At 43.6% G+C, this 20,409-nt stretch overlaps 1 protein-coding gene across 2 annotated transcripts in view; it reads right to left on the bottom strand.

Moving 5' to 3' along the window:
- Positions 1 to 20,409, bottom strand: part of SORCS1 (sortilin related VPS10 domain containing receptor 1) — a 423,910-nt gene that overhangs the window by 74,356 nt on the left and 329,145 nt on the right. For both annotated transcript variants that reach the window (XM_048857873.2, XM_048857874.2), the window contains exons 7-10: positions 15,428 to 15,546; positions 12,848 to 12,937; positions 6,914 to 7,093; positions 3,352 to 3,498 (exon numbers count right to left, since the gene is read on the bottom strand). In XM_048857873.2, coding sequence (XP_048713830.2) covers positions 3,352 to 3,498; positions 6,914 to 7,093; positions 12,848 to 12,937; positions 15,428 to 15,546 — 536 coding nt within the window. The remainder of the gene's footprint in view (positions 1 to 3,351; positions 3,499 to 6,913; positions 7,094 to 12,847; positions 12,938 to 15,427; positions 15,547 to 20,409) is intronic.

Below are 20,409 nucleotides of genomic sequence, written 5' to 3'. Positions count from 1 at the left end.
GGCCCCATTCCTTCCCATTCCCTACTCCTACAGGCAATGACCCAAAGCCGACTGAAATCAGTGGACAGAGTCATATGGACATTAGATCAGGCCTGACATTTAGGCCTAGATCATCCAGTTCCCAGCCCAATGCGTGACAGGGAGTGCAAGGTTGCTGCTCTCCAGCACCGAGTGGAGGCTACATGGGATGTAGGTTAAACAGGAGACATAGTCCCCTGCACAGACTGGAAATAAACAAACCAATGATGTGCTTGTTCCATTAGTCAAGAGAGCAAATGGGGAAAATGGGGCAAGATTTGGATGGAGAATGGGCACTTGTGAAGAAATTTAAATGGAATCCAGAGTACAAAGAGGTGCTTGGCTGGGCAGTCCCCCCTTGACTTTACTGCTCATATTAGTCAGGAGTAAATTAATAGCTGGGGAGCAGTATGGCCATTTCATGCAGGACTGAGTTCCCCAGCTCTTGTTCCTGCCCCATCATCTCTCAGCTTGCTGTCAGATGACATGCACTCAGCCACAGCACTGTATGGGATGAAGCCGGGTGTTGCCTTTGGCTTGCATAGCTATGATCCTGTTGATAATCATGAGGTTATCCAAACCTTTGCTATCCAGTTCTTAAGAAGAGAGTGTTTAAGAACAGCAAAAAAAGAGCAACCACTCTTTGTCATCAGGAGCTGCTCTCTCCCCAGTGTAAACGGCTCATAACCATTGCACTACAGTCAGTGTTACTAGAGTTGTGCGCTTTGTAAATCCTGTCTCTAGCCCAAGGGCACAGGTAACCTATGTTGTGGCTACCGGCGACTCAGCTACAAACTGGGAAAAGCTGTGGGCTGTTTCTACAGGTATCATGACAGCTGTTACATCTCTGCAACAGGATGCAAAGCAAGCCCGGATATTGGTGAGGCAGTGTAGACCAGTGGGCTGACCCTGGGGCCAAGGGTAAATAGCTCTACAGGGATAATTGGTGCTGTGACACTGTCCGGATGCATGACCTTGAGCAACTCACTTAACTTCTCTAGGCAAAATTCTGCTCTCGTTCACAGCAGGGCAACCCCACTGAACTCAGTGCAACACTTTCTCCAGCTGTAAAATGAGGAGCATAACAACTATATACCTAACAGAGTTTCTCCAGTACCATGAAACTCCCATACTGATTGGGTGCTACTGTAATATATAGAATAACAATTAATAAAAATATAAATACTCAGTATGATTACATGTAAAATTCAGAAGCTGAAACTGCTGTTGGTTTATCTTCAGTCTTACAGGACTGGGCTCCCAGACCAGACCCCAAACTCTCCAAAATCCTAGTCCCTTCAGTCTGCCAGACATTCCTATAGCTCTCGGATTCCTTCATTACTTTGAAGATCCTGTTGCAGGACTGCTGCTCATTTCTACTTTGGCTCTCTGGGGAATGGGAGGCAAGGAGCATAGGTGGAGTGGGAAAAACATAGGGCTCTGTCCACTAACTTCCCACCTCTTATGTGCCACAATTAGGGGCTAGCTAAATGGTGTGGATAAAGTAAGAACCTACCTTGCTCAGAACTCAAGTCTCAACTTTTCTGAAGGCCTATAAAATCCACTTATTTTTCCTTACGTGTCATTTCCACTCCCCCTCTGCCCCCAATTCTTGCCAGTTTTGCAGAAACAGAAGAAGTACTAAAACACAATAATAATAGGTTACAGAGTAGCAGCCGTGTTAGTCTGTATTTGCAAAAAGAAAAGGAGTACTTGTGGCACCTTAGAGACTAACAAATTTATTTGTTAATAATAACCACCTTACTCTTATACAGCACTTTTTATCAGTAGATCTTAAAGAGCTTTGCAAAGGATGTCAGTATCATGATCCCCATTTTACAGATGGGAAAACTGAGGCAGAGAGGGGAAAGTGACTTGTCCAGTAAGAGTTTGGGGTTCTTGTATGTATTTTTGTAAATACATTTTGTAAATTTTGTAAATTTTTGTATTTTTCTTGCCTTGACTAGAAGCAGCAAGTCCTGAAAATCTTACAGGAGAAACTGTTCTCATAAGATGCCCTGCTCGGTTCTGCACACCCAAGAGGCTCAGATAACCTTTGGAGAAATATCTGCATTTTGTTGTGCTGATCTAATCTGCCCCTTGCCCGCCACCCTAGTAACCTTCTCCTCTTGATGTCTCCGTCATTTCTGTGTGAAAGTCCCACTGTCCTGTAAAAAGGCTAGTAAATCCCTAGGTACCCTGTTGAGAAAGTACATACCCCCACTGCAAATGAGCTGGGCTCTTCTGCTGGGGTACATCATTTGTGTTACAGGAGATGAACCCAAACCAAAGCCCTGACCCAGATCTGAATTTTGCAAATGGCCACTATATTTATAATGGGCTGAGCCAGAACCCTTTGATCTAGATGCACTTGGATTTGACTGTAAGCACTTCCAGGCAGACACCATGCACCTACCACAGGTGTTTATTACATACTGTTGCCGTAGCACTTTGGGGCCCCGGCCAGGGATCAGGGCCCCACAGTGCTAGAGGCTGTACTCGCACAATGAGAAGATGGTCCCTGCCCCAAAGAGTTTACCATCAAAGCCGATGATGAGAGACAGCAGGTGGCTACAGCAAAGACACAAGTACAGCAAAACCATTATGGGAAGTGCTTCCTGATCCTGACTCGCTCCCAACAGTCGGAGCTGTGGGGGTGTCCAGATTACTATCCCAATCTCTGTATGGGCATGGGAGGTGAGACTAGGATATTTATTTTGAAACAGTTGCAAAATTCCATAGAAACTCCTCTGAGTTGGTTTTGCTAACGATTTTATACATAAACACACAGATTTTTGTAATGTGTTGACTGCCCTAGTCTCTGGCTATGCAACATAAGTGAAAAACAAGAAACATCTAATAATAAATTACCTACAATAGACACGGCAAAGCCCCCGTCCCCCTTTTAATTCTGCAGCTTGTGCCCATCTCTGGTGACTGCCATATCTCAGGAAGATCCTTCCTGAAACCTGCACTGGTCCCCCGCTGGCATCTACAAATAGCTCGTTTGCCCCACCTAGTGTGCAGAATTTCAACAACACTGTGACAGAACCGGCTGCCTCAGAGGAGATCATCAGCTCTACAGAAAGAAGCCTTATTGGAGAACATTTCCTTCATTAAAGATATATAAATAAATAAAATAAAATAGCCTGGCTCTTCCCATAATGTCTGGCTGCCCAAGCCTAGCATCACTGTGCCCTTGTAATGAAGCTTCCTGTCCGTGCCATACAGCATAGCCATGAAGACCAGTCCTATTTATTGTTTAAAAGCCTGTATCATCTTTGTGTTGTTACCTGGGGGAAAGTTGTTGTTGTTTTTTAAAGCAGTACTTACTAGGAGGCAACGAACAGGGTTTCCTCTCAGATCAGTGTCTGGAGCTTGCAGCAAGCGCCAGTCTCTTCCTTTGTTGTAGGTGATGAAAGTTTTCACTTGGTTGTCAATCTTCTTGTTAGCCAAGAACATTCCCTTTATCCCTGCTACCTAGGAAAAATTGACATGGCTGAAAAAAAAATATCAGTTGGACTCCGATCTTTGATGTGCACATGTGATTATCCATCAAACCCTGTAGGGACTGAGTCACAGCATCTGTGTGATGGAATCTAGGGGGAGAATTGCCAATGGGTGTTAAAAGGAGGAAAGTTATGGGCTTTATTGGAACAACACAGAGAAGTGCTGCAGATGGGAGAGAAAGCCTGTGCTTTCAAAAGAGTGTGGAAACCTGAAATGATGTAGGTAACACTCAGTACAAGGTGACAACCTCTCTCTTTGGTAAGAGGAAATACACAAGGAACAGTCACTCATTTCTCTCTGCTGAGTCAACCACAGCAACTGCTCCCTTGGAAACAAAACAATAATAAATTAATACTTTGCATTTCTATAGTGCCCTTTGTCCAAGGATCTCAAAGTTCTTCATTAATCACTGGTATATTAACCTTAGAATCCCCTGCATGTATTTTTATCCCAATTTTGCATGTGGGGAAACTGAGGCACAGAGCAGTTACAGTGGCTTGCCTAAGGTTGTGGTAGAGTCAGAAATAAGAACCAGATCTTCTGACTCCCTGTCCAATATTTTACCCACAAGGCTATGCTCCCAGACCCAACATCCCGTCGGCGTTGTGAAAAGTTGCTATGTTGCGTTGTTAAAAGGTGGATTACATATAGAGTCATGTGAGAATCAAGCAGGAAAATATCTTTGTTTTGCTCAACGCCCCTTGCAAAACATTCCAGGTTGTTCAACACACTGAAAATCAATAGTGCAATATCCACTGTAGCTTGAGAGCGAGTCTGTTAGGCTGTTGCTTTATAAACTATGAGAGCTATGATGGGATTGGAGGGGGAGGGAACATGCTATCTGCCATCGGGGTGGTTCAAGTGTCCACTCCACCCCTGTTCTGACAGCAGGGAAGTGAAGGAATTGATGCACAATGTCAGCTTCAGTACAGACTGGCAGGGAAAAGATACGGGCATTTGCAAATGTAATGGAGGGGGGGAAAGCACTATAAGGGAAAAAAGATCTATTAATAAAGACAGAAGGGGATGAAAAGAATGATGGCTCAGAAACAACTGGTACACCAAATATTTTTCTATAAAATCAGTGTTTAGCAGAAAAAAAATTTAGACCATTTGGGAATAAAAAAATAACTTAGATGTGCTTTAGTCAAGTCCAATAGAGGGGTAGCTGGGTGAAATGTCATGGCTCATGTTAGACAGGAGATCAGACCAGACGATCTAATCGTCCCTTCTGGCCTCAGACTCTGTGAATCTATGCTGTATTAAGAGAGCTCTGAAAAGCAATTCCTTTGAAAATATGAACATTTACTGGCGGAACTGACCAAAGATATCGTGGCTGCATGATTCTGATGAAATGTTTTGTTAAAATTTTAAATTTTGACCAAAAAACCAAAGAGTGAAATGTTCAGTGAAAATTACACCATGTTTTCTGCATGTTTCTATATACTAGTGAGCTAGCCTGGATGATATAGATCTTGGGCATTTAAGGGAACTAGTGAAACTAGTTTTGCTAAGAGCAAGTAAAAAAAAATTGTCCCAAAAATTGTGTGAAAAAATTGGTTCTCTTTTGTTGGGAATTTTGAAATTTGAACATTTTTCCATCATCTATACAATAGCAGTACTCATCAGGCTCAGTCCACCTCCCCTTTGAGGAGACGTACCCAGAGAGAGGATCTGGCCTAATTATTCTATACACACTGCCACCCTCACACACTCCACTGAAACCAGACAAGATTACATGTGACAAACACCCCCGCCCCAAACACACCAACTTGACCCCATCCCAGCACCAGTACCCATGCTGCAAAAACACCACAGACACTCTTTTCTAGATGCTGCTGTCCTCACACCTGCACAGAGTTTATAGGATTTCAACTTTTTTAATTTGCCTTTGGATTTTCTTTCTGTTTTTCATCTCCATTTATCCCTAAACACTTACTGTTTGCAACAATCCTACTGGGAGATTCACACTGGATGGCTTCCAGCTCTCCTCCAGCCAGAACATCAGATTTCAAGGGAGGTTTGCCAGGCTCAGTGTCAGCCAGTATTCTTTCTATCTAGGTAATCAGCAGATCCGACGCTTCCCAGTTCCTACCATCTGTCAGCCTAATAAAACAAAGGCTTTTCTTTCCCCCTGGGATGTAGGACACCTTTATATAATGCAGTGAAACTACTCCTTGAACTGACAGTAATAAGAGGCAACAGCCTTTCCATGGGCTGCCAAAGTTGCAGATCAATTAATAGTGAAGACTTCACCAGGATGATGAAATGGCCATGCCCGTTCCCTGCAATTCATCTGCATTTATACAGCACCCGTTCGGGCTTTCTACATTGACATCTCAAGGTGGTTTCCAGTTAAAGGATATTCAAAGTCAATCCAGCTCATGGAGTTAATACTGAGGTAAAAGTGTCTTCCCTTTTAGAGGGACTCAGTGTTATTCAATGGATTTCATCCTTCAAGGTGGGAAACCACCTGTAGGACACCTAGGGTGAGAACTTTGCCCTGCTCCAGCCTCTTTGTGCCATGCAAATGAGCCAGAGTGCCATAAAGGGGCCCTAAAAGCCCAGGTACCATCCAGGGAAGATTCCCACCATCCAGACACTGCAGAAGACAGCTACTAGTCTGCCTTCCAAGGACACCTTTGCAAGGTCTGGCATAGGGAACATGCTAAGAGAAAGTCAGGGTGGGGCTTCAGCACACAGCTCTGTGGAGATTCTGGGGTGCTCAGGGAGGTAGTCATAATCTAGATAGATGCCATGGGGAGTCTAAGTAACACCAGGGGCCACTCCAGTCCCCAGAGCAACTCAGAATCAGGAGGGTGCTACAAGTGGCTTAAAGCTGCCATTCCTCCCTCACCTCTTGACTATGAGTTCTGGGCTGTGACTCTTAGAGGTGCAGCATAAAGACCCTCAGCCTTGGGATTCTATGGCCCTGGGACTTCACCTAGGCAGGGTGTTGTGTGTTTTATGTGATCACTAGATTATGGCTTTTACAGTTCCCACAGCAGGAATTCTGGCTGAGTCAGCTAAAATTCCTTCTGGGGGTTCCCAGGTAGTGAATGGTTGCAACAACTGCAAGGTGCCGTAGAGCTGTTGAGTTAGGCATGGGCTCCCCTAAGTGTATGGCCAGTTCTGTTGAGGCCAGATCTTACAAGGAGATTCAAGGGTGAACCTTCTTGTACAACAGTACAAAATCTGGGCTCTTTGAGGTCCTTGGATAAAAGGCATTGCACCAGTCCAAAGTTACGTGATGGTGTTCAGCCACATAATGTCTCCACTAATCACACTCGTGGTACAAGGTTGTGAACGTTCATCACAAAAGCAATGTTATTGGAACAGCACGAAGTGCCAGGGTGGGATTGCATCATTAGCACTCGTGACATACCTCATAGAGGTCGATCATCACATTACCCTCCAGCCGTCGGCTACTCTTGACATTCTCCAAGGCCAGCGTGAAGTAGACCCCTCTGGTGTCAGATATATAAAGGTTGTACGTATCGTTCTGGTTCCACTCCTGCACAGCTGCAAACACTTGATTCTCATCTGTGCTGATAACATGCATATCCTGGGGAAAGCACACAGAGGCATGATATTGTAGGACAACTCAGTTGTATCAATTCCAAGGTCAACAGAGGTTAAATCCTGGAAGATCAAGGGCTGTATTCATTCTAGAATCTAACCAGAAATTGTAGACAACATTCCTGCAAGCAACTCTTCTGCCGGTTTGCAAAGTAGTAATTAACCACAGAGGTGTTAATTGAACATTCACATTGGCAACACTTTTAAGCACATTGTTGTACAGCAGCAGTTTGTGAGGAGGGAGGGTTCTATAAAAATGTATAATATCAGATGGGTTTTCTTCCCCCTTGCTACATCTTAAACATGAAATGTGATTGAAAAGGAAATCACTGTACATTACTGAGCTAAGATAAGAAAGCAGCAACTTCTTATGCATTTTGTGGGAGTTCAGTGTCCCTCAAAAATTAACAGATGCCAGAATGGCTAGTGAAATTCTATGGCCTCTGCAGTTATTAATTAATTATATTGCCATAGCACCTAGGAATCCAAGTCAAGGATCAGACTCCAGTGTGCCTACACACCGTGCAAACATATAACAAACAGATGACCTCTGCCCCTTAGATGGAATAGAATTTCAGGGTTCTCAAACTTCATTGCACCGCGATCCCCTTCTGACAACAAAAATTAATACACGACCCCAGGAGGGGTGAACCAAAGCCTGAGCCCACCCAAGGGCTTCAGTCCCGGGCAGGGGGCCTGTAACCCGAGTCCTGCTATCCAGGGCTGAAGCCCTCAGGCTTCGGCTTTGGCCCTAGGCGGTGGGACTCAGGCTTCGGCTTCCACCCCCAGGCCCTAGCAAGTCTAAGCCAGCCCTGGTGACCCAATTAAAACAGGGTTCCAACCCACTTTGGGGTCCCGACCCACAGTTTGAGAACCGCTGGAATAGATCATCAGAATGTTCCTTTCTGGCCTTAAAAAAAAAAACACTATGGAGAAAAAAATAATCCAGATTTCCTTGGCACTGGCTAACCCTCAAAAAGCGAGGACGTTCCCTCTTGCTCTGGACTGACATCCCACTGTTTGGTCACTTATTCGAAACTCAGCCAACCTTTTTGATCTGCAAAACTGGGGAACTTTATCTGAGGTAGATTTCTTTGGCTATGATATTTCCTCTTGCTTCTGTTAATTCTATTAATACCTCACAAATAAAATGTCCTGATGGGTTTTCACACTTCTTGCTGAAGCATGGAAGCGTGAAAAACAATAGGGGAAAAAATTCCAGTTAAAACCCTTTTTTTAGTACATTCACTGGGAATGTCAAGTAAAGGTTAAGCTCACCTTATCTCAACTGGTTCCTCCACCCCTAGATTTTATATCTGAGGGATGAACATCCACTTTGACTTGCTTAATTACATCACAGTAATGAACATCCCAAAATAATCTGGTATTTCGGGCAAATAGACTGGGTTACATTCTGCAATGATGTAGAAGGTGGGATAAATCACACTGGCTTGCAACGATTTAGGGCATATCTGTGTGGCAAAGAAAGGTGTGTTTGTAACTGGGGTTAGCTAATTTGGGTTCAAACAGCAGTGAAGACACAACAGCTCAGCTTTTAACTCAAGTTAGCAACTCAAATTTTAACTTAGCACCCAGAGTTAAACTCTAGCTGCTCAACCAAGTTATAAGCCATGTCCTCGATGCTATTTTAATCTGAGTTAACTATTGTGGAGCAGCTAACCCAAGTTTTTCCCCAGTGTGGACATATACTAAGAGTCCCTTATGTGTATACGCACAGACATACACCCTAGGAGTGGCTCAGCCAAATTCAGAGATAATGCATCATTGAGGTTGTAAGTAGAGCTGGTCAAATAGTATTTGGCAACTATACTCTTTCAGGAATTTCACCATTTTTGATCAAATAGTTTATTCACCGAATACTGATTTTTCCCCGATATCTGACCAGCTTTAGGGAATGCTGAAGGCCGTTTCATGAATGCCAGTGAAATTAATCAGGTCACTTATTCACTGAAATCTTTTCTTTCCAAACTGGGGTGAGTCTCAGTGAGTAAGAAAATCCAATTCAGGCTGAGGGAATCTAAGGATATGTCTAGTCTGCAAGCACAGGGTGTGATTGCATTTTTAGTAGACATACACGAGCTTGGTTTAATCTAGCTGTAGACAAGCTGTGGCAGCTGGTGCTTTAGTGGGGGCTGTCCAAGCCCGCCCAGAACACTGGGCGATTACTTGTGGTGCTAATCCGCTCAGAAACTTCACCTCTCTGGTGCCCAAACAAGGTAGATTAAATCTAGTTTGGGTATTTCAGCTAACGCTACATCACACCCTGTGATTACAGTCCAGCTGTTCCAATAGTCCAATGCAGTGTAACGTGAGTCTACATTGGTATAACATACACATTACAGGGGCCAGAAGGAGGTGTACATTACATCAACTTACATTTGCCTCTGCATGTGGGTCTGTTGTCCTATATATGCACTAAGCACATGACGGACAGAGACTAACATAAATGTATCAATTGGGTGCTGTGTTAGTCCAAACCCTTCTTGGGATTCGGTCAGCGAGTTTCCCTCGATGCAGCATAGCCTGGTGGATTGGACATTAACATGGGTTTCTAGTGCCTGCCCTTCCTGTCTTTCCAAAGACAAGAGAAAGAGCAATGTTATGCCTGAGAATTTGATCGGGTGTCTATGAAAGTCTAAAGGCCAAAGCTTTCTGAACTGTTAACACGACGTGACTGCCCTTTTCTCACTTGGTCGGGGAACTTTGCCTCTTGGCAAGTTTAGCAGCAGGAATGCAATACCTGATTTATCCGGTCAATTGTGGTCACTGTCAGCTGTTTTTAATGTTCTATATCTTAGGATTTTTCTGGCTATTGCTTCCTCCACAGGGCTACAGACTCACACGGTAAGACAGCACTGATATAAAATGGATGAACAACACCGATCCTTTCCATCATTATCTAACTTAGAACTATATAAATGACTTGACTATATGACAATCACATTGCTTTGTCTGCCTTCATGTTTACAGCTGATGAGTAAGCTACTCCAGATCCAGCACAAGTTGGTGGCTGGAGATTTAGGTATGTCTAGAAATGGGGTGAGTTTAAGTGGACTGCACTAGTGAAATGTTAGGTGTACCTGTGCTATTCTGTGCTGAACTCTATTAGAGAGATCATGAACCACCCATTACAGATCATGATGCCATAGTACAGAATGGGAATTGCAACTCAAGGTTTCCTCTCATTGTATCAATTAATGTTTCTTAACCCAGTCTCAGAGATACGATCTCCAAGGGCAAGACAAACATATCAGGTAAGAACCAAGGGAGTTAAGAGTCCACAACCCATTCAGCCCTTTGCTCAGACGATAATTATTAGCAGCAGTGATTGTGGGGTTTATGGCATAAACTCTGCCCACACGAGCTGGGCTGCAACCCATCAACTCATGTCACCAAAGCCACCAGTTGTCAGGTGGCAACTCTCTTCCCTGGTACAAATTCAAAAGAGGTGACAGATGCAGAGGTGAAAATGTCTGTATTCCATTCCTCAACCCCACGAGCCATTCGAGAGCTTAGCACTGTCAGCACTGTTTACCACGTTTGGGCCCAATTTCTTAGTGGAGAGAGATTAAAGAGAATCTAGGCATAGAAGGAACTGTTTGTTTCAATTCCTTTGGCTAGCACAGCACTTTGTACATTTTTAATAAAGGCAGCTCTCCTGCTTTGATAGCAGCATCCCAAATATATGCATTTTTCCTGTTAGTTTCTTCTACACCAAATGTAGCTCTTCATCTTTTGAAAATGTTATGAGATTGTAATGAAGCATTTTTTCTCCTTAAACATCATACTCACACTTGGATCAAACAGCATTTACTGTTCCAATTCTTATTTCATTTACAATAGGCTAAAATTAATCATAACTTTACTTTCCCCAGTGCTCCGTAGATCTCAGAGAAAAGACAGATGGAGAACTAAACATGTAGTGGGAACACAACTCAAACCAAATATCTCATCACAGATGGTCTGAGCTAGTTGCAAGTGGGAATTCTAAGGGTCATTTTGCATGGGCATTACAATCACTGGTCTGAAAAGATTCCAATTATTTTTTAAACTTCTGTTTCAAATAAGCGCTTATTTGAATCTGCTCTGCCTTCATAGGATAATTCCTCCTGGTTCTTTAGGATGGCGGGAGTTTCATTCTGTGAAAGAATACCTGGGCCAAGATTTGCAAAAGTGACTAGAGCTTTTGGGTGCAGCACGGGGGCGGGTTCTGCATTATGAAAAAGAACTTGCTGTGGGATGGGAGGAGAGACTGCTGAGGACATCATCCCCCAACCCACACACCCAAACCTGCAAGGGTAAATTAATGCTGACCTTGTTAGTTGTAACTAGCTTAGATCCGCTTACACATGTTGGGATAGCCCTGTTTTGGAACAGTTCAGGAGGATTCCATGGCATGGTGGCCCTTGAGGTCACCACAACAGACAGACCTGTACCTTCATGGATCCCTTTAAAGACCCACCCACATCTTAAGAACATAAGAATGGCCATATTGGGTCAGACCAAAGGTCCATCCAGCCCAGTATCCTGTCTGCCGACAGTGGCCAATGCCAGGTGCCCCAGAGGGAGTGAACCTAACAGGTAATGATCAAGTGATCTCTCTCCTGCCATCCACCTCCACCCTCTGACAAACAGAGGCTAGGGACACCATTCCTTACCCATCCTGGCTAATGGCCATTAATGGATTTAACCTCCATGAATTTATCTAGTTCTCTTTTAAACCCTGTTATAGTCCTAGCCTTCACAACCTCCTCAGGCAAGGAGTTCCACAGGTTGACTGTGCGCTGAGTGAAGAAGAACTTCCTTTTATTTGTTTTAAACCTGCTACCCATTAATTTCATTTGGTGGCCCCTAGTCCTTATATTATGGGAACAAGAACTAGGGGCCACCAAATGAAATCTCAGGGGGAATCTACAGGTAGAGGAGATGGGATCTGGAGAGAAGGCCAAATGCCACCCAACAACAATGGAAGAGTTCCAGGAACCTTGTGAATTTGGATGGTCACTGCCCTGTGTAGCAGTAACCCACATCTGGCCCTAAACATCTGATTCCAGATAGAACCTGGAAGGCCATACCATTGATAGCTACCTAGCAGGCCACACAATTGAATTCTAGTAAAGCAGGTGACATTGTTTTGAGAAAGAAATAAGACTGATGTTCCTTTTGTTTAAGAAGATGTTTGAAGTCCAGCTGCAAAGCCTTGACCTCTTCCCAATGGAACACAGGTTTTCCACCCCCCCAGAATGACATTTTTTAGATAGGCATCTCAAAAACCCAGCTCCATAAGGCAAGGATAACCTTTCAGGCTCCATTGCTCGTTCTCCATTGTTCTTCATTAGGGAAGATATGGAGCAGACACAAAAAAACCCATCTTTTTGCTTGCCTCCCATTAAAATCTGCTAATGAGGCAAAGCATAAAAAAGTGACCCACACTGGGGGGGAAGGAGAATTTTAAGGCAAACCGCCCCCAACGGTGTTAATTGAATAAAATGAAATAGCAATTTACGCAGACTTGAGCACAAATGTACATTTCATACTGATGTCCTTGACTGACTGAAATGCTGACACAGCTGTACGCTCTTTTCAGCTTTCAAATATTCTTTAAAAACAAGTTTTGTTAATTAAAGCTCATTCTGAAGTTACCGCTTGGCATCAGTCACCTCTGAATTGATTGGGATCCATCTGTGTGAGTGTGAATATATCAGCAATAATAACATACCTTGGGCAAAGCATACTTTGGCAGCTTCATCTGTGCAAATGCATTCCTCCTATAGGACACGTAATAGTGTGGCCGTCCTCCCGATGTTAACTGCAATATAAAAGGGAATTTTATAACCAGGGTTACCATCATCATTCATTTTTCTTTGAGGCAAGAGGAAAATATTAGGCAGACTGTAAAGGTGAATGAAACTGTGTAGCAACGGTTTAACATAGCAGCAGTTGCCGGAGGTGACAACATATCTATCAAACAAACTGGCAGTGACTGAAATTGACAGTCAGTGGCACAACCTGTCCCTATTGTTTGTACGTAAAGTCAAAGGGTGAAATTCTGGGTGATTTCAATGTGGCCATGATTTCACCCTCTGATTTTATATCCATATTGCAGATTACTATGGCACATTCAGGTCCTTGCTACCTGCAGAGGTATCAGGTGGTCAAGTGGTTAGATCAGCAGATTGCAATGTAGGACCCTTGGGTTTTATTTCTAGCTCTGGCACTGACTTCCTGTCTGACTTTGCACGTCACCATACTTCAGCATCTAAATACGTGACCTGACATTCAGACTAGCAAAGCGTCTACAGCTCCCAAAGTCAATTGGGCTTTGAAAATCAGGCCACTTATATAGGTCCTGAGCATGGATTGAGGTGCCTGACTTTAGCAACTCAACTTTGAAAATGCTGGAGTTCAACTGTATGTGTTTCATTTTTTGCCACCTGTAAAAAGAACCTGGTCACATTACCTGCTCACAGGGATGTCATGAGTATTAATCAGTCTTCATAAAAGCTACCGAAATCCTTGGATGGACGGTGCTAATATATGTGCAAAGAATCAATATGTTAAGAGCTCCTCAGGGCAGAACTTTATGTTAAGTATGGTCTTACGAAGACTTTTTGCAATTGTGGGGTGTTTTAAAAGGCATTATTGTAAGTGATCCAAGAACATAGAGGTCATGATTCACAACAGAAAAAAGAAATGAAATTATGACCATCTTTCATAATAGCCATCTCTAATGCATTGATTGACAGCTAGTATTGACAGCAAAAATTGTCCACAAGCACTTGCTTTTGGTTTTGTTCCCCCCCCCCTTCTGAAAATGTAAGTTATCAAGGATGGGCAATTTTTTCTCCAGCTTTTTAGGCAGCTAGAGAAGTCAACCATTTACTGATTAAAATTAAATCCTTTAAAACCTAAATATAACATACTTCTTTTCTGTCTTTTCTCAACTGATCTCACAGCACAGTAAAAAACATCAACAAATTAATCTACACAATACCCCTCGATGCTGAGGGTTTTTATAGGGATCTCTTCACACGACCATTGAAATGCTGCCAGCTCTGGGGTGGAATGCAGCATACTTTAACAGCACAGAATAACACCCTACAACTGTTGAAAACAGGAAATTGAAATACACTGTATCCTACTTAAACAGAAGGATAATTTGAGAAGGAAGAATGTAACTAGCCAGAATGGAATTAACATACCTATTGTCACCGTGTGCACCATGGGATCTGGCTGGACTGTTGGTGAGAGGCCAACTCCAGCAGCACCGCACCAATGTGATACTAGAGCAATGATTCAGTTCTGACACTGACAAACGATTCCCACCTACTGAGCCGCCCCCAGCACCAGTACCTCATTCGCAGCCAAAGGGTATGTCTAGACTACACTTTGTGGACCTGCTTTAATTTGCATTACCTAACACATAAATGCTAGTATAGACACCTCCCCTATGTTAGTTAACTCCTTGTGTAAACCACAAGTGCTTATATTCTGGACCAGACCATCTAAACTAGCATTTACAGCTGTGTTAGTTACCTTGAGTCAATTAGCAATCAATTAACTCAAGTTAAAACAGCAGCACAGACTCAAGTCCAGACCAACCCCCAAAGGATCAGGTATCCAGTCAGACAAGTCAGAGATACTGAAGGTCTCAGAAGGCATTCTGAAACCAGATTATTTCCAGTTCATGTACACTGTCCCTGCCCTTCTTTTCTCCAACTCTCTTATTAAATAGACAGTGGCAGCAGGGTAATGAAACCCTTGGCTGTTCAGATGCCTTCTCCGGCTCTCATCTAGAACAGAGATTGGCTGAATACATCTCATCTCCATCCTTGTCTCAATAATCATAGTCCATGCATGACAATAATGGCTGATTACTCTGCCCAGCCCTTCCCTCTATCTCCCCCCACTTTTTCTATTCCTTTCTCTCACTCAGTAAAAGCCTTGATTAGTCTACTGCACTTGTCATATCAAGTGACTGGCACATCAGCTTAAAGACGAGTGGTACGAGGTCTACTCCTGGAATGCATGATGAGGCTGGTTGATTGGCAATGAGGATTATTCCAGTATGCATCCTGAACGCTCCAGGCAGCACCTCCATGACCTCATGTTGATAAGATACTTGAAATAGAGTCAGAAGGAACCAATTAGCATTCTGATGGGCTGATGCACTCTGGGAAGCTCCTTTATTAGGCACTCCGGGCTAGTTGCTTGGTTGTGTGTGCGTATGTATATATAAGGAGCGGGGTGGGAGGGAGGAGAATTACTTGGAATCAATCAGAGAATGCATGTTCCAAACCTGAACAAACACATAATCGTCCTGCACAATCAGGGAATCGGAGTCAATGTAGCCTGGAAATGGTTTGCTCCGGGTGGCTTCGGTGCAGTTCTGCATCCTGCAGGTGATGTACTGAGCATCTGAAATCATAAGGACAAAACAAAACAATGGTCAGTTATAGGGCACAGACCTCTCCCATTGCTGCAGTATCAGTAGCAGGCTCTTGCCTTCCTCCCCAGTTACCTGGCCCATTCCTTTGCTACTGATGCAGGTTTATTTTAAAATATATCCCTGCAGAGCTCTGGGTGCTGTATATTATTTATTTATAATGTGATAGCGCCTAGGAGCCCTAACCATGGACCAGGACCCCACTGTGCTAGGTGCTGTACAAACACAGAACAAAAAACAGGCCCTGCCCTGAAAAGCTTACAATCTAATTAAATCAAATCTAATGTAAACTAATGAATCGAACAATTGAGGAGCAGACAGGGCCAGATTCTCAGCACTGCATGAGGAGCGCACAGTGCATCTGAGCAGTATGCGCATCAAGATGGCTACAAGTAACCCCCCTGTCCCAAACTACCCTCCTGGGGACATCTTTGTGCCAGTGCCTAGAGCTGTGCATTTAGCCTCTGGCTGCCCACAGGCCCCAAGGCGCTACTCCAGCCTTCTAGCACTGCTGGGAGGCAGGGGGCCCCAACGGTGCCTCCTCTTTCCTGGTCACACCACAGATATAGGGGGAATACAATGGCAGTTACTGTGGCTCTAAGGTGGGTAAACTGGCTTTGGCTAGTCTAAACAACAGGGATTGTAAAGCACAAAGCCCCGACACTAACTTCCACCCCTCTGATCCTTGCTTCCTTATCCCCTGCTTATGGCAGCATTGCTCAGCATTCTCAGCCACCCTAAGTTGGGGCACAGCTGCTCCTGCTCATTTGCCTTCAGGGCCAGCTGTCGAAGCTATCTTGATCTCACTTCATAACACTCTTCCATTCTAAGGTGTTCAGGATGGAGGCTGCCTCTGAGGACAGTGATGTATAATGCCTACAGCCCTGACAGTGTAAGCTTAGCCCTATGCTTAACTTTAAGCATGTGACTAGAGCCGCAGAGTTCAAGGGGACTACCCACATATTTGAAGTTACGCACGTGCCTAGTCTTTTAAGAATCAGGGGACTTTGCAATAGAGAAGAGTCAGGAATCAGCTGTAATGACCGATAGGCAGCAGGTTTAAAACAAACATAAGGAAGTACTTCTTCATACAACACACAGCCAACCTGTGGAACTCATTGCCAGGAGATGTTGTGAAGGCCAAAATTATAATTGCATTAAAAAAATAATTAGTTACATTCCTGGAGGATAGGTCCATCAGTGGGTATTCACCAAGATAGCCAGGGTGCAACCTCATGCTTTGGGTGTTCCTAAAACCCTCCAACTGCCAGATGCTGGGACTGGACAACAGGCAATGGATCACTCGAAATTGCCCTGTTGTGTTCATTCCCTCTGAAGCATCGGGCACTGGCCACTGACAGAAGACAGGATACTGGGCTTGATGGACCATTGGTTTAACCCAGTATGGCCATTCTTATGACTACAGAGGGGATTCTTTATTGAGGTTGCTGAAAAAGACAAACCCTGTGGTTCTTCTGGACTCTCTAGCTCCCAGACTAACTAAACCAGCCTGTGCGTGTCACACATAGTCTCACAAACCCATGAGGACTTCTGGCCACACCTCAAGGGGCTTGCCAGCTATACATTATGTCAAGTAAAGTACCACGTACGAGTCCCCTAGATTAAATGCTTTAACCACAGTGGAGAATTAGGGCCTCAGTCATAAATTTAGTCAAAACTTTTCCAGCTCAATTAAGCAGTTGCAGTTTGTATGAGGACAAAACTCATTCACAGAAAGAAGGATTTTAGCATTAGCACTGGCTTGACAAACTCTAAATGGCATTTAATCTTGAAAGTACTTCTAATCATCTTCCTCTTTGGAGTAGCATAGTCCCTTGCTTGGTATAATTACATCCCTCTGAACAGAGAAACAACATTTTTCCACTGAAATTGAAACCACTAGCTTTTCATCATTTTCTATTTACTCATTTAAAAAAAGAATCCATCATTTAAAAGTTTTTTTTTCTTATTATTTCTAAGGATGATGTCTTCTATTTAAAAACAGACACACAGAGTACAAATCCATGGGCTTTAGTAAAGTTAGAGTGTGGATGATTTTGGCCCTATGTTTGCAGAGCACTTTGGATATTTAAAGTGCTAATTATTAGTCCATACAGTATAGAATTCTTTGCATTTTCTAAGCTCATTACAAAAGACTAATTGATATAATCCAGATATCATGAACAGAGTACCTTTTCGTTCTCTGCCATGTGCTTTTCTTTAGACCAGCCACTTGGGGGCAATAGGAGATATGCACACTAGCCAGCACATCAAATAAAATCAAGAAATCTCCCTTTCAAGGGTCATTGCTCCATTGTCCCTGTTATCAGGAAACCACAGAAGGAAGAGGAAAAGGAAGGAAAAGAATAGGTGGCGAGGGAAGGTTGAGGTCTTTCCTCCTTACAATTACTGATCATTTGGAATAAATCCACCTGATCATCAAAGATGGCCTCAACCCAAAGCCCCAGAGAAAGACAACACATCCAAAAGGCAATATGCCTTGGGGAAAATTCCTTCCCAATCCTAAATTTAGCCATTGTCTTAGCCCTACCCATGTGATCAAGGATCATGCTTCCCAGAACTGCTGATCCTACAAAATGCTTACTCCTTTGAGTAGCCCCTTTCTCTCCAGGTCTCCTTCTGCCATGGTTTGGATGACTTTCTGGAGTGAAGACAACTTATTTGCCACACCCACTCCTTCCCTTCTACTTCTGCTTTGCTCCCAGAGTCGCAAGCTGTCTCACATGCAAGGGGAGACCATTCTAAAGTGTTCTTAGCTCCAGCTGACCTGGCTCTCTGCTACAGCATGTGCAAATATTGACCACTGTTCTAAGACAAGCCAGACAAGCCAGTGGCTGGCTTTAATATAGGTATGTATATCAGATCTGACAAGGAAGGACTGCAGGCTGTCATTGCAAAATGCTCCTAACTACTAATAATGGGCTAAACCCCTGAAGTCATCATTCAGACTACATAACCCTAGCGGTCAATCGACCAAAGCAGAAGATGCATATTTTTTTACTCCAGCCAAACGTCTTTCGTCTTGGAGCCCAGAAATAAAGGGAACCAGGCTTCGCAATAAAGGGCCAACCATTCTTCTTTACACTGTGTCAACATTAAACACAATCTCTTTTGGCATTCTGTTCATGGGGACTTTTTATGCAATTCCATAGGAAGCGCCTTGTAATTTAGCATTAATTAAGGTCAATTAATGTATTCAGTTGCTAAGCTCTGGAATTAATTTCATTACTTTTCCTACACAGATGTTTTCCCTGCCATAGGTAATTAGGATATTATGCTTCTCATTTCCAGCATCCTCACTTCTAACAACAGCAGCTGATTTTAATATACAACCACCACAACAAAGCCATGCTGTGCCTAGAGAGAAGAACACAGCAATTGCCATCTTTGATCAGAGCAGTATCCATAGCACTGTGAATTAGACCATGATCCTTGGCATTGGCCAATACTAGATATTTCTAATGAAAGTGCAAAAAGCCGAGTGAAAAACAATGAGAAAATAGTCTTCCCATTTCCATAGGGGAAAACACCAGGAACTAAATCTGCTCTTCTCAAGGAAAAGCATGCAATACAACTGTAGCTGCAACTGGAGTTTGACAGCTGTGAAGGCAGCATACTGAGATGTCTCAATCCCTTCTAGCTCGATCTAAAGCTGTGCTGATAAGCTCTGCAGGGAGTGGTGTCCAGCCCTTCTTGGTGATGTGGGTGTGTCACTGGCAAACCCCATGCCAGCTCTTGCCAAGTCTGTAGCCATCAGCTGATAAATTCATAGCTGGAAACCAGACCAGCTCACCTGTATGTTAATATTGTTCGAGGTAGGTGTTAGACTAGTAAGAATGTGTTTAGACTCTATAAAATGCTTGTAAGTTGCTGCATGCATTAATCTTCCGTGTAATGTCTGGATCCCTCGCTATGAGGTAATATGTAAGTTTTGCTTTATAATTGTAAAAATGCTTGCTATGAACATCAAGAAGAGCCATCAAGACTAAATGGTCCATTGTGGGACAAAGACTTTGTTGAGTGCTCCATCCACCCCTGAAGAAGTTACAGAAGCTCTCATCCTATGGGTCTGAACTCTAGGGGAAGGCCATGTAAAGATGCTCACAAGAAGAAATGGTTTATTGTTTGGACTCTTTGAAGGGCTGGAGCTAAGAAACAAAAAGCAGAGATCCCCAGGGTCAGCATGAGTTAGTCCGCTTGAAAAGACATTCCGTGGATAAATTACTACATCTCTGTCACCTTTTGGAACCATCGACTGACTCACTGTGCTTATATGTTGCCTGCTTTAACCTGTAATAACTCTCATTTTTTTTCCTAATTAATAAATGCTTAATTAGTTTACTATAGGATTGTTTACCAGCATTGTCTTTGGTGTGACATCTATAGTACAAACTGATGTGGGATAAGTGACTGGTCTCTAGGAACTGGGAGCAACCTGAATATTTTGCGATTTTTGGTATAAGTGACTATGACTAAGGCTAAGATTTTGTCATGGTGATGTTTGGTAAAAGTTACAGACAGGTCACTGTCAACAAACAAAAATTCACAGAAGCCATGACCTGTCTGTGACTTTCGCTGCTGCGGCTCCATGGTTTTCCCTGTAGGGTTCCCCCCTCTGCCCAAGGCAGCTGGGAGCTGCAGGGTGACCATATTTCCTCCCTCTTCCCCTTCCCCGTGCAAGGCTGTCACCCGTTGCTGAAATCCTGAGGAGGGCCCCCTCAGGAGTCTGTCACCTGTCACTGGAATCTTGCAGGGGGAGGGGGATCCTATTGCTTGAACCTTGCCAGGGCCCCACAGGTTGCCAATTCCAGAGT

The sequence above is a fragment of the Caretta caretta genome, chromosome 7, assembly GCF_965140235.1.
Source record: "Caretta caretta isolate rCarCar2 chromosome 7, rCarCar1.hap1, whole genome shotgun sequence".
NCBI lineage: Eukaryota > Metazoa > Chordata > Testudines > Cheloniidae > Caretta > Caretta caretta.
Note: the sequence above shows the minus strand (reverse complement) of the source record. Positions and strands in the feature narration are given on the sequence as shown.